Raw genomic sequence first — 15,093 nt, forward strand, 5'->3', positions numbered from 1 at the left:
GGCTGCACAATTGCACAGGGACGACATTCATGCCTTCCTCTACAGCGACGATTGCCTGATCAAGTGCAGCATGAAGCTCCAGTATCTGACACATCAAGTAAAGTGTCCTTGCTTCACAGCTTGAGCTCCATTACAAACTCCACCAAGTCCCATCTGCAGCTGCTTCAAATCCAGCCCTTCCTGGGGTCCATTCTAAAAGCGCTGACAAGGAAAGTCTACCAAACCTCTTCTCGGCACCTGCTGCCTCTTTTTCAGCCCACTAGTCAGCTCACTGTTCGTTCTGTTCATGCACCGTCTACGAATGATGGCTTTTTGCATCGCAATCTTCCCCCTTGAGAGGTTGCATATGCACCCCTTCAAGAGTGCTTGGCAGTCCAGTGGTCTCTAGCGATAGGTCACTGGGAAGATCTAGTGCTGGTACAGCCCAAAGCACACCGATCTCTGCAATGGTGGGCAACCACCAGCTTGGTGCCAGGCAGGCGTTTTGCAGACCACGCCTCACACATGACCATTATCACAGATCCCAGTCTCTTGGAGTTCAGATGCGCTACTCAACCAATACACAATACAAATAAAGTGGCCCTCTCAATACCGGGATCGCCACCCCAATTACTTGGAACTGCTTTCCTTTCAGCTATCCCTGAAGACTTCCAGGAGACTGTTACCTTCCTTTTACACTTACAAAAGGCAGGCCTTGCACACACCTTTATTCACCTAAACTTAGCTGCAGCCTTCATGCACAACAGATAACATATATTTCTGTTCAGAATACCCGTGGCGTATGCCTTAATGGAGACCCTCAAAATGATCGTAGACCCTAGAGCACTTCCTGCTCCTGTGTGGAACCTCAAAGTAGTCTTCACCAGGCTCATGGGTCCACCCTTTGAACCTAATCATTCATTTCCTCTGCAGTTTCTCTCCTGGAAGGTAGCCTTCCTTGTAGCTACCACTTCACTTAGTAGCATCAGTGGCTTGCAAGCACTCGATCTGTAGGAGCCTTTCCTGGTCCACAAGGATAGGGTCATTCTTAGAATTAACCCTAAGTTCCACTCTAAGATGGTTTTGCCCTTCCATCCTAGCCAAACCGGCCTTCTTCCACCAGCTCAATTCCTTTGCATAAAGAGCACCGACCACATTAGATGTCAGAAGGACCCTCAAGTACTACATGGACAGCACCATGTAATTCCGTAAGTCAGATTAGCTCCTTGTCTCCTTTTCAAAGCGTCCCAAGTGCCCTCCTTCCTCCAAGGCTGGCATAGCCAAGTGGACTGGCAAATGCTTCAGACTTGTTACCATAAGGGAGAGTGGGTTCCATATGCCGCACTTACAGCACATTCCACCCACAAAAAGGGAACTACTGTGGACCTCCTAGGGACAATTCCACTATCCGATTTCTGTAAGATGGCTATCTGATCAACCCTATGTACCTTTGACAAGCATAATTGTGTGGACAGCTTAGCACGTCAACAGGCTCTAGTTGGCCAAACTGTGCTAAGAAGATCATTTCGGACTTCTGCGTTATCCACACACCAGCCACCACTTTCTGGAGGGTACTGCTGTACAGTCTATGCTAAACATAATCATCTACACCACACTTGCTATGAATGGAAAATGCTACTTGCCCTGTAAGCATCTCTTCCTAGCGTGTAGTGGTGTAGATTATCATGCAACATGAATGTGAACTATGCAGACCATCTTCCACTTATCACAGTTCAATTGTACATTGCGCTGTGGCACTACACATTAAATTCACACTCCATACATCCTTTCACCCGCTGTGTGAAAAAACATATAAGATACAGAGTCTGTGCCCATGTGCAATATACACCGACAGGAGTCACAATATATGAAATATAAATATGAAATATATGAAATATATATATATGAAATATATGAAATATGAAATATATATATGACAGGAGTCACAGCATATCTGTTGACTTGAAACATTTCTTTGAAGAACAGCAACTTGCAAACATCCAAGCCCAACACTAGATGGCAGGAGTACGCTAAGCATGTGACTTTCGAGCACTACACACTACAAACAAATGTTTACATGGTAAGTAGCATTTTACTGACATTTTGCAGTGGGCAAACTGGTGCTAAATCCGACTTGGCACATGCAAAATCTTAATGGAGAAATGGCTTGTGGTCTCTGTGTTGTAACCTTTGCTCCCTGCTCTGTTCCTCTTAGCACCCTCTCGACCTGGGAATCAACCAGGACATCTCAAAGCCTTTCCTTTAGTTGTGCAGTGTCTTTAAAGATGCAGATCTTGTACCTGATCCATCTCTCCTTCCCTCTTATTCAGACAAGTGATGCAGAGGATAATGGCTCAGACAGCTTCATGCACTCCATGGATCCCCAACTGGAAAGACAAGTGGAGACCATCCGAAACCTTGTGGATTCATACATGGGAATAGTCAACAAAACCGTCCGGGATCTCATGCCCAAGACCATCATGCATCTGATGATCAACAATGTACGTATGGCTTTGATCTCTCTTCCTCACCCCTATCATGCATGGGGCTCCTTGCCACTTATTGCCATCTATTGTGGATATGTAAGAAAGAGACTTATTCCTTTCAGGTAGGATCTTAATTAGATTCACATGCAGCAAAGTTTCTGTTTCAGGTAAGTAAATTAATGACTTCTTTTATGTAGCACACACCCAACCTAGCCCCCTGCATGAGGCTGCACAATGTTGACATTTACCTCCATCATGTAGTTACACCTATCTCACACGGCGAAGCTGTATAGTGTTCACAGACTACAAATAACCTCTCACAGTCTCCAGGCTGAAGCTCTATTATCCAGATTTGCTTCACCCAGGTAGGAACTCTTAGGCCTCAGTCTCTTTTTTTTTAATGCACATATCATCCCCTGATAGCGACAGTACTCTTCCAACTCCATGTACTAGGCGTGTATTTATTGAAGCCTGCATATGGCATTCTCTTGCACCTAGCTTTTTTGTTGAACAAGCAGGATGAGCATGTGCTCGAAGGGTTCTCAGCATTCTGCCTTTCATCTTGATTGCTCGTTAAAGCAGTTGGCTGTATCAGCATTCATGCAGCCTAAGAAATCGTGCTCAAGGGAGAGACAAGTCAAAACAATGAGAAATGTGAGAATCAGGCCCATTTTCACGCTGCTCGTTCAGTTAAGATGTAAGAAGCATCAATGATCATTTCTGCAATAAATATAAAGCAGAAGCTAAATGATATTATTCTAAATATCTCAGCAAAACCTTGTTACCCTTCTATCTATATATCGTGTTATTTCTTTTCCTTGCATATCATATTACCTCTTCTCCTTGCAGATCCCAATTGTCTTTTCTCAGATCATCCTGTTACTCTTCTCCCCGATTATTTGTTCATTACTGGGTACATCTTCTGTTGATCATGGAATCTGTTCTCCCTGCGGATCCTCAAGATGTCTCTTCCCCCTCCAGATCCCGATATCTCTGCTAAGCATGGGCGGAAAATCCGTTTCGCTCGCGGATTTTGCGGATTTTCGGTAAATTCGCAATCCGCGAGATTCGCGAATCTCCCGCAAAATCCGCAAATCCGTGAGCAGCGGATTTTATGGCTTGCTCGCACTGTTCGCGTGAGTTCGCGGCTTCCCAGTACAACTTCGCGCCCCGCGAATAAGCGCTAAATTGCAGAAATACGATCTTAGCAAAACTGAAACTACTTACCAGGTTCAAAAGTTCAGGCTCATCATTAGTAGCCATTTCCTGTAGTGCTTCCCGAGGGGCCCCTCCAGAGTTCAGTTGCCTACTTGCAACTATTATGTGACCCTGCTCTGAACCTCAGAATAGTTACACATATGCCACAAAGGTCCTGAATTACAGCTAAGGGAGACAAGCAGGAGCCAGGCTGGAAGTTCAAATCCATTAATCAGCCCCTAATTCATTATTGTCAGTTGGGGCAGGGCAGGTGTTGTAACTAATTGTGAAACAATGAAAGCACTTAGCAAGTGCAAAAGATCACTAATCAGGAAGCACTAAGGAAGCAGGTGCCAGCTAAAAAAATATTCTGTGACACATTAATCAGCCCCAAATTAATTCAGGTCACTTGAGGCAGGGAAGGTGTGCTTTGCTTTGCCACAATAATGTACACTGACTGGACAACCAGAGGGTGCTGTGATGAAACAGAGGGTGGCATGGGTGGGCCAGAGGGTGGCATGAGTAGTCAGAGAGTGGCAGTGGTGACAGAGAGTGGCAGTGATGAAGAAGAGTGTCCCAAACAGGCTGGACACGTAGAAAAAACAAGTTCGCAAAACTTGCGACCCGACAGGTAAGTTCGCGTTTGCGAAATTGTACAAAACCCTCGCGAACTGGCAGAAACCCGCGCGAACACAAAAAAAAATCCGAGAATTCGCGGATTTTGCGAATTGCGAGTTCGCAAATCCGCAAAATTCGCGAACGCGAGATTCGCAAAATTCGCCCATGCTTAATCCCTGCCCCCTAAACATCATATGAGCTCTTCTCCCTTTGGATCCTCAAAATGTTTCTTCTCCCGCTGGATCCTGATATCCCTGCTCCCTAAACTTCATATTAGCTCTTCTCCCTTCGGATACTCAAGATGTTTCTTCTCCCTCGGATCCTGATATCCCTGCTCCCTAAACATCATATGAACTCTTCTCCCTTTGGATCCTCAAGATATCTCTTCTCCTTCCGGATCCTGATATCCCTGCTCCCTAAACATCATATGAGCTCTTCTCCGTTTGGATTCTCAAGATGTTTCTTCTCCTAAAAATCCTGATATCTCTGCTCCCTAAACATCATATGAGCTCTTCTCCCTCCGGATCCCGAAATCGCTGCTCCCTAAACATCATATGAGCTCTTCTCCCTTCGGATCCTGAAGATATCTCTTCTCCCTCATGTTCCCGATATCTCTGCGTCCTAAGCATTATATGAGCTCTTCTCTCTCTGTATCCTGATATCTCTGCTCCCTAAACATCATATGAGCTTTCTCCCTCCGGATCCCGATATCCCTGCTCCCTAAACATCATATCAGCTCTTCTCACTTCGGATCCTCAAGATATCCCTTTTCTCTCCGGGTCCTGATATCTCTGCTCCCTAAACATCATATAAGATCTTCTCCCTTCGGATCCTCAAGATATCTCTTCTCCCTACGGATCCTAAAATACTCTACTCCCTAAACATCATATGAGCTCTTCTCCCTTCGGATCCTCAAGATATCTCTTCTCCCTTCGGATCCTGATATCTCTGCTCCCTAAAAATCATATGAGCTCTTCTCCCTCCGGATCCCGATATCTCTGCTCCCTAAACATCATATGAGCTCTTCTCCCTTCGTATCATCAAGATATCCCTTCTCCCTCCGGATCCTGATATCTCAACTCCCGAAACATCATATGAGCTCTTCTCCCTAAGGATCCTCCTGATATCTCTGCTCCCTAAACATCATATGAGCTCTTCTCCCTTCGGATCCTCAAGATATCTCTTCTCCTTCCGGATCCTGATATCCCTGCTCCCTAAACATCATATGAGCTCTTCTCCGTTTGGATTCTCAAGATGTTTCTTCTCCCTAAAAATCCTGATATCGCTGCTCCCTAAACCTCATATGAGCTCTTCTCCCTCCGGATCCCGAAATCGCTGCTCCCTTAACATCATATGAGCTCTTCTCCCTTCGGATCCTGAAGATATCTCTTCTCGCTCAGGTTCCCGATATCTCTGCTCCCTAAGCATCATATGAGCTCTTCTCTCTCTGTATCCTGATATCTCTGCTCCCTAAACATCATATGAGCTTTCTCCCTCCGGATCCCTATATCTCTGCTCCCTAAACATCATATCAGCTCTTCTCACTTCGGATCCTCAAGATATCCCTTTTCTCTCCGGGTCCTGATATCTCTGCTCCCTAAACATCATATAAGATCTTCTCCCTTCGGATCCTCAAGATATCTCTTCTCCCTACGGATCCTAAAATACTCTGCTCCCTAAACATCATATGAGCTCTTCTCCCTTCGGATCCTCAAGATATCTCTTCTCCCTTCGGATCCTGATATCTCTGCTCCCTAAAAATCATATGAGCTCTTCTCCCTCCGGATCCCGATATCTCTGCTCTCTAAACATCATATGAGCTCTTCTCCCTTCATATCCTCAAGATATCCCTTCTCCCTCCGGATCCTGATATCTCAGCTCCTGAAACATCATATGAGCTCTTCTCCCTAAGGATCCTCCTGATATCTCTACTCCCTAAACATCATATGAGCTCTTCTCCCTTCGGATCCTCAAGATATCTCTTCTCCCTCCGGATCCTGATATCTCTGCCCCCTAAACATCATATGAGCTCTTCTCCCTCCGGATCCCGATATTTCTGCTCCCTAAACATCATATCAGCTCTTCTCACTTCGGATCCTCAAGATATCCCTTTCCTCTCTGGGTCCTGATATCTCTGTTCCCTAAACATCATATAAGCTCTTCTCCCTTCGGATCCTCAAGATATCTCTTCTCCCTACGGATCCTGATATCTCTGCTCCCTAAACATCCTATGAGCTCTTCCCCCTGCGGATCCTCAAGATATCTCTTCTCCCTCGGGATCCCGATATCTCTGCTCCCTAAACATCATATGAGCTCTTCTCCATCCAGATCCCGATATCTCTGCTCCCTAAATATCATATGAGCTCTTCTCCCTTCGGATCTTCAAGATATCTCTTCTCCCTTCGGATCCTGATATCTCTGCTCCCTAAACATCATATCAGCTCTTCTCCCTTCAGATCCTGATATTTCTGCTCCCTAAACATCATATCAGCTCTTCTCCCTTCAGATCCTCAAGATATCTCTTCTCCCTCCGGATCCTGATATCTCTGCCCCCTAAACATCATATGAGCTCTTCTCCCTCCAGATCCCGATATCTCTGCTCCCTAAACATCATATGAGCTCTTCTCCCTTCGGATCCTCAAGATATCCCTTTTCCCTCCAGATCCCGATATCTCTGCTCCCTAAACATCATATGAGCTTTTCTCCCTTCGGATCCTCAAGATATCCCTTTTCCCTCCGGATCCAGAAATCTCTGCTCCCTAAACATCGTATGAGCTCTTCTCCCTTCGGATCCTCAAGATATCTCTTCTCCCTCCAGATCGTGATATCTCTGCCCCCTAAACATCATATGAGCGCTTCTCCCTCCAGATCCCGATATCTCTGCTCCCTAAACATCATATGAGCTCTTCTCCCTCCAGATCCCGATATTTCTGCTCCCTAAACATCATATGAGCTCTTCTCCCTTCGGATCCTGATATCTCTGTTCCCTAAACATCATATGAGCTCTTCTCCCTTCGGATCCCGATATCTCTGCTCCCTAAACATCATATGAGCTCTTCTCCCTGCGGATCCTCAAGATATCTCTTCTCTCTCCAGATCCTGATATCTCTGCTCCCTAAACATCATATGAGCTCTTCTCCCTTCGGATCCTCAAGATATCCCTTTTCCCTCCGGATCCCGATATTTCTGCTCCCTAAACATCATATGAGCTCTTCTCCCTTCGGATCCTGATATCTCTGCTCCCTAAACATCATATGAGCTCTTCTCCCTTCGGATCCCGATATCTCTGCTCCCTAAACATCATATGAGCTCTTCTCCCTTCATATCCTCAAGATATCCCTTCTCCCCCCGGATCCTGATATCTCAGCTCCTGAAACATCATATGAGCTCTTCTCCCTAAGGATCCTCCTGATATCCCTGCTCCCTAAACATCATATGAGCTCTTCTCCCTTCGGATCCTCAAGATATCTCTTCTCCCTCCGGATCCTGATATCTCTGCCCCCTAAACATCATATGAGCTCTTCTCCCTCCGTATCCCGATATTTCTGCTCCCTAAACATCATATCAGCTCTTCTCACTTCGGATCCTCAAGATATCCCTTTCCTCTCTGGGTCCTGATATCTCTGCTCCCTAAACATCATATAAGCTCTTCTCCCTTCGGATCCTCAAGATATCTCTTCTCCCTACGGATCCTGATATCTCTGCTCCCTAAACATCCTATGAGCTCTTCCCCCTGCGGATCCTCAAGATATCTCTTCTCCCTCGGGATCCCGATATCTCTGCTCCCTAAACATCATATGAGCTCTTCTCCATCCAGATCCCGATATTTTTGCTCCCTAAATATCATATGAGCTCTTCTCCCTTCGGATCTTCAAGATATCTCTTCTCCCTTCGGATCCTGATATCTCTGCTCCCTAAATATCATATGAGCTCTTCTCCCTTCAGATCCTGATATTTCTGCTCCCTAAACATCATATCAGCTCTTCTCCCTTCGGATCCTCAAGATATCTCTTCTCCCTCCGGATCCTTATATCTCTGCCCCCTAAACATCATATGAGCTCTTCTCCCTCCAGATCCCGATATCTCTGCTCCCTAAACATCATATGAGTTCTTCTCCCTTCGGATCCTCAAGATATCCCTTTTCCCTCCAGATCCCGATATCTCTGCTCCCTAAACATCATATGAGCTTTTCTCCCTTCGGATCCTCAAGATATCCCTTTTCCCTCCGGATCCAGAAATCTCTGCTCCCTAAACATCGTATGAGCTCTTCTCCCTTCGGATCCTCAAGATATCTCTTTTCCCTCCAGATCGTGATATCTCTGCCCCCTAAACATCATATGAGCTCTTCTCCCTCCAGATCCCGATATCTCTGCTCCCTAAACATCATATGAGCTCTTCTCCCTCCAGATCCCGATATTTCTGCTCCCTAAACATCATATGAGCTCTTCTCCCTTCGGATCCTGATATCTCTGCTCCCTAAACATCATATGAGCTCTTCTCCCTTCGGATCCGGATATCTCTGCTCCCTAAACATCATATGAGCTCTTCTCCCTGCGGATCCTCAAGATATCTCTTCTCTCTCCAGATCCTGATATCTCTGCTCCCTAAACATCATATGAGCTCTTCTCCCTTCGGATCCTCAAGATATCCCTTTTCCCTCCGGATCCTGATATATCTGCTCCTGAAACATCATATGAGCTCTTCTCCCTAAGGATCCTCAAGATATCTCTTCTCTCTCCAGATCCTGATATCTCTGCTCCCGAAACATCATATGAGATCTTCTCCCTTCGGATCCTCAAGATATCCCTTCTCCCTCTGGATCCTGATATCTCTGCTCCCGAAACATCATATGAGCTCTTCTCCCTAAGGATCCTCCTGATATCTCTGCTCCCTAAACATCATATGAGCTCTTCTCCCTTCGGATCCTCAAGATATCCTTTCTCCCTCTGGATCCTGATATATCTGCTCCCGAAACATCATATGAGCTCTTCTCCCTAAGGATCCTCAAGATATCTCTTCTTCCTCCGGATCCCGATATCTCTGCTCCCTAAACATCATATGAGCTCTTCTCCCTTCGGATCCTCAAGATATCTCTTCTCCCTCAAGATCCCGATATCTCTGCTCCCTAAACATCCTATGAGCTCTTCTCCCTGCGGATCCTCAAGAAATCTCTTCTCCCTCCGGATCCCGATATCTCTGCTCCCTAAACCTCATATGAGCTCTTCTCCCTCCGGATCCCGATATCTCTGCTCCCTAAACATCATATGAGCTCATCTCCCTTCGGATCCTCAAGATATCCCTTCTCCCTCCGGATCCTGATATCTCTGCTCCCTAAACATCATATTAGCTCTTCTCCCTTCGGATCCCGATATCTCTGCTCCCTAAACATCATATGAGCTCATCTCCCTTCGGATCCTCAAGATATCCCTTCTCCCTCCGGATCCTGATATCTCTGCTCCCGAAACATCATATGAGCTCTTCTCCCTCCGGATCCCAATATCTCTGCTCCCTAAACATCATATGAGCTCATCTCCCTTCGGATCCTCAAGATATCCCTTCTCCCTCCGGATCCTGATATCTCTGCCCCCTAAACATCATATGAGCTCTTCTCCCTCCGGATCCCGATATTTCTGCTCCCTAAACATCATATCAGCTCTTCTCACTTCGGATCCTCAAGATATCCCTTTCCTCTCTGGGTCCTGATATCTCTGTTCCCTAAACATCATATAAGCTCTTCTCCCTTCGGATCCTCAAGATATCTCTTCTCTCTCCAGATCCTGATATCTCTGCTCCCGAAACATCATATGAGCTCTTCTCCCTTCGGATCCTCAAGATATCCCTTCTCCCTCTGGATCCTGATATCTCTGCTCCCGAAACATCATATGAGCTCTTCTCCCTAAGGATCCTCCTGATATCTCTGCTCCCTAAACATCATATGAGCTCTTCTCCCTTCGGATCCTCAAGATATCCTTTCTCCCTCTGGATCCTGATATATCTGCTCCCGAAACATCATATGAGCTCTTCTCCCTAAGGATCCTCAAGATATCTCTTCTTCCTCCGGATCCCGATATCTCTGCTCCCTAAACATCCTATGAGCTCTTCTCCCTGCGGATCCTCAAGAAATCTCTTCTCCCTCCGGATCCCGATATCTCTACTCCCTAAACCTCATATGAGCTCTTCTCCCTCCGGATCCCGATATCTCTGCTCCCTAAACATCATATGAGCTCATCTCCCTTCGGATCCTCAAGATATCCCTTCTCCCTCCGGATCCTGATATCTCTGCTCCCTAAACATCATATTAGCTCTTCTCCCTTCGGATCCCGATATCTCTGCTCCCTAAACATCATATGAGCTCATCTCCCTTCGGATCCTCAAGATATCCCTTCTCCCTCCGGATCCTGATATCTCTGCTCCCGAAACATCATATGAGCTCTTCTCCCTCCGGATCCCGATATCTCTGCTCCCTAAACATCATATGAGCTCATCTCCCTTCGGATCCTCAAGATATCCCTTCTTCCTCCGGATCCTGATATCTCTGCTCCCTAAACATCATATTAGCTCTTCTCCCTTTGGATCCCGATATCTCTGCTCCCTAAACATCATATGAGCTCATCTCCCTTCGGATCCTCAAGATATCCCTTCTCCCTCCGGATCCTGATATCTCTGCTCCCGAAACATCATATGAGCTCTTCTCCCTTTGGATACACAAGATATCTCTTCTTCCGGCCGATACAGTTATTTCTTCTCCTTGCTGACATTGTTCTCATTTCTCTCTGCAGATCCTATTACATTTCATTTTTTCCATGCAGCTCGCGTGAACTCTTCTCCCTGCACAATATGTTATCTCCAGCATTGGATCTTTAGTAGATTCACACGCTTGAATTGTCCTTATCATAGCTTGTTTCATCTAAAGGTTCTGCCAACACGTGTTCATGACAACCCAGTTGGTTTTTCAATACTGAGTCTACATGAGCCCCCTCGCGGCCATCGCACGCCAACACAACCTCAACATAATCTCCTACGCCGACGACACCCAGCTGATCCTCTCCCTGACCAACGACCCCGCCGCCGCCAGAGCCAACCTGCACGAAGGGATGAGAGAGGTAGCCGAGTGGATGACGACGAGCCGCCTGAAGCTGAACACAGATAAGACGGAGGTCCTCATCCTGGGCTCCTCGCCCTCCGCCTGGGACGACTCCTGGTGGCCCCCCGCCCTGGGCACCGCACCCAGACCGACGGACCACGCACGCAACCTGGGTTTCATCTTGGACTCCTCCCTCTCCATGACCAGGCAAGTCAACGCCGTCTCCTCGTCATGCTTCAACATCCTGCGCATGCTTCGGAAGATCTTCTGGTGGATCCCCACAGAGACCAGGAAGACCGTCACCCAGGCCCTCGTCACCAGCCGACTGGACTACGGCAACGCACTCTACGCCGGAACCACCGCCAAGATCCAGAAGAGACTCCAGCGCATCCAGAACGCCTCAGCCAGACTCATCCTCGACATCCCATGACACAGCCACATCTCCGGACACCTAAGAGACCTGCACTGGCTCCCGGTCAACAAGAGAATCACCTTCCGCCTCCTTACCCACGCACACAAAGCTCTCCACGACCAAGGCCCGAGCTACCTCAACAACCGAATCAACTTCTACGCTCCCAAACGCCACCTCCGATCCGCCAGCCTCGCCCTCGCCGCCGTCCCACGCATCCGCAGAGCCACCACAGGAGGAAGGTCCTTCTCCTACCTGGCCGCCAAGACCTGGAACTCCCTCCCGGCCGACCTGCGCCTGACCCAAGACCACCTCTCCTTCAGGAAGAAGCTCAAGACCTGGCTGTTCGAGCAGTAGCGCCCCCCCCCCCCCCCCAAGCGCCTCGAGACCCTACGGGTAGGTAGTGCGCTCTATAAATGTCTTTGATTGATTGATTGATTGATTGAAATAAATGAAGACAAAATAATAAGCAATGTATAAATTACTGCATATTATTCATATTTGACAGTTCATTGTGATAATACAATCCCCAACATAATGTTACAGTTTATTAAAACACCACAACCATTCAATCTTTTATTAAATCAGGCAGAAAGATAAACAGTACACTTCAAAATGTGCAACAACATACAAAAATAGATTTGATTTCTGTGCACACATGTTATGTGATCCTGTCTTTAGAGAGCGTGGAACCAAGCAATCCTTGTATGTTTCTCTGGAAGCTTCCTTGCTTGCTGCGCCCTGAAGTGATCTCTCTTACGAAGGAGGAGCTTTTCAACCAACCACATTTGAGTGATTCACTATCTTACTAATGCTGTGTTATTTACAGTAAATAAACTCTGTGTAACAAAAACTAAGTAGATTCAGTTAATAGTTGGTATGAGACCCCAACATCATAGTGTCAAAAAGAGCCCAACATGGCTACTCCTTTCATGTATGTAACCCTCTTAATCGGAGATAAAGGATTGTCGGAGATTCCTGTGCTAGCCAAATATCACTCTGACAATCATCAAACTGCCTGCTTCCCAGTCCCACAAAATGGATAATTCAACTACTGTTCACTATGTTTCTCTAATAGATCTGATGCATTTAACATGTGTGTTTATATATACTCATGAGGTCTTTTGTGGCAGTGTAACACAAGTGAGGACGCCATCGACATCAAGTCCCTCCTGTCAACAATGTAAGCAGCAGAAGAGCACACTTGAGGTCTGTGGCAACAGTCGCAAACTCCACGTAAACGTTCCCATGCAGCAGCACAAGCCAGCAAAAAGGGTATGAGGTAGTACATGAGGATGAACCACTACAGCTGAAGAGTGATAACTAAAATAATTGCCGTACTCTTCCTGAGGACAAAACCCCAGTGATGGGAGGTTGAGATGTTTCCCCACAAGACAAGAACCATCACTCAGACTGGTGGGTGCAGAGCACACATTCTAGTTGATATCAAATTAAATATGAAATAGCACTTCCACCAGTTTTGCGAAGGTCAAATGAAACCATAGACATGGGCCACCTGTCCATATGTGGCTGATATTTCTGAATATCCTCTGGATAATCTGAGCTAGAGAGGCCTTTAATGTATTCTTTTAGGTCTCTCCAGATAGGAATGTATTCATTGGTTGATTGTCATGACCAAGATCATTGCAATGACCAAGGTAACGAATACAACCAAGCTTGGAGCTCTTGTCACTTCTATTTCTAGGTAGAAAGCAATTGATGCTGGCACTGCTTTAGGCGACGGTACAGGGCAGGGTACGCTACCGGTTATGAGGAGAGGCCCAGTGCTTTAAATGTGCCGGTGCTGAGTACCGGCACTTCGGAAATTTTGGGTCCTCAGTACCGGCACATCTCTGTAGCACAGGGAGAGTACCGGTACCCTCATCAACGGCAGGCTCAGGCTAGGCATCTCCTCCAGGGGCCAGGCAGGGCAGGGCTTCCGACAGACCCTGCTCTGTCAATATGTTGTGCAGCGATGAAAGCGCCAAACTGGGGTGTGTTACAAGGGGAGCGTTGTGATTCTGGCCCCTGGTAATGTGCTTTGCAGGGGGTTGATTCACCCTTCATTAAACCCTGCTGTGTTGTTGCCTGAATTAAGTCAGGCAGCGCAATAAGAGAATCTTTCAAACTGCTCTCTGTCCCTGGTATCTTGAGAGGGCTGGTGTGAAGGTGAGCCTTCACAGCAAAGTGTAAATGTTCGTGCTCACCCGACCCTCTCTCAAAACCAGGACTTTTGATCATTTTTGCAATAAGTGTCGGACACCGGAACATTTCCCGAAAAATCGGGACTGTCCTGGCAAATCCGGGACGATCGGTCACTTTAACACCTTAGCTGCTTTGGAACGTCCAGCTCCAGTGCTGAACGTTCCATTGCGCAGGTGCAGCTGGAACATCCAACGGCCGACGGCAGCACTCCCGAGGTAGTGGTGTCGTCGGCCTTTGGTATAGGCGCAGCACCTAAGAGGCTAAATTAGTGAGTACCGGCACTTTTAATTTTCCACTTAAAGCACTGGAGAGGCCTCATTACGAAGAGCCCCATGCTCCAGATTACATTGGTCCTCAGCAGAGACCTGCAAGCCATGATGCAGGACTTAGCACTAGATTTCTTGACCTTTTCCCACAACCCCTACCACTTTCACATTCATGCATCTCAGCAGGTTCAGGCACACGCTACCATGAATGCCATAGATGAGATGGCTGAAGAGAAAGATAAAAAGGAGGAGAGGTGCTTGAAAATGCAGCTATAGGTAAATGAAGGGCGTGCATTGCCACAGCAGGAGGCATCAGATCACCGCCTTGTCCAGGTGGCCTCCCCAGCCCATAGCCGGTCATCACTGTGATCTCTTGGTTGGGCAGGCAGAATGGCCTGCACACGTCTAGTAGCCCTTCTTCACCCATTTTTCATGGTGCTGTGCTGCCTCAACTGACCTGTGGATTTTGTCCGTGAGAGAGACACAGCGCCAAACCCCTCGAAGGCAGAGCCTCCACTAGAGAGCCTACATGTACCGCTGAGTATGAGGCGCGTGCTAGGTAAATGAGACCAGGAGACCACGAAGAATAATAACTGTCCACACTAGAACCCAGGACGGAAATGGAAGCATCAGGATCATTTCCTGCATGTGCCTGACTCACTACGGGGCAGAAAGGCTTTGAATGTCACCGTGTTCACTGCTGCCCCGATAAAGTGCCTCCTCTGCACAAGACAGAGGTGGGATTCTGATCTGTTGATGAAGACGAAAGCTGTGCAATGGGCATTCATATGTGATTCACAACCGACTGAAACAAGCCCTCTTTCAACAGCCAGTCATTGATATTTGATA

General features: G+C 47.0%; 1 protein-coding gene across 12 annotated transcripts in view; it reads left to right on the plus strand.

Annotated features, from left to right (window-relative positions):
- DNM1 (dynamin 1) overlaps nt 1–15,093 on the plus strand; it is a 730,607-nt gene that overhangs the window by 623,989 nt on the left and 91,525 nt on the right. For all 12 annotated transcript variants that reach the window (XM_086924906.1, XM_086924901.1, XM_086924903.1 and 9 more), the window contains one exon: nt 2,310–2,480. In XM_086924906.1, the coding sequence (XP_086781032.1) occupies nt 2,310–2,480 (171 nt within the window). The remainder of the gene's footprint in view (nt 1–2,309; nt 2,481–15,093) is intronic.

Source organism: Lissotriton vulgaris, chromosome 5, assembly GCF_964263255.1.
Source record: "Lissotriton vulgaris chromosome 5, aLisVul1.2, whole genome shotgun sequence".
NCBI classification, from domain to species: domain Eukaryota; kingdom Metazoa; phylum Chordata; class Amphibia; order Caudata; family Salamandridae; genus Lissotriton; species Lissotriton vulgaris.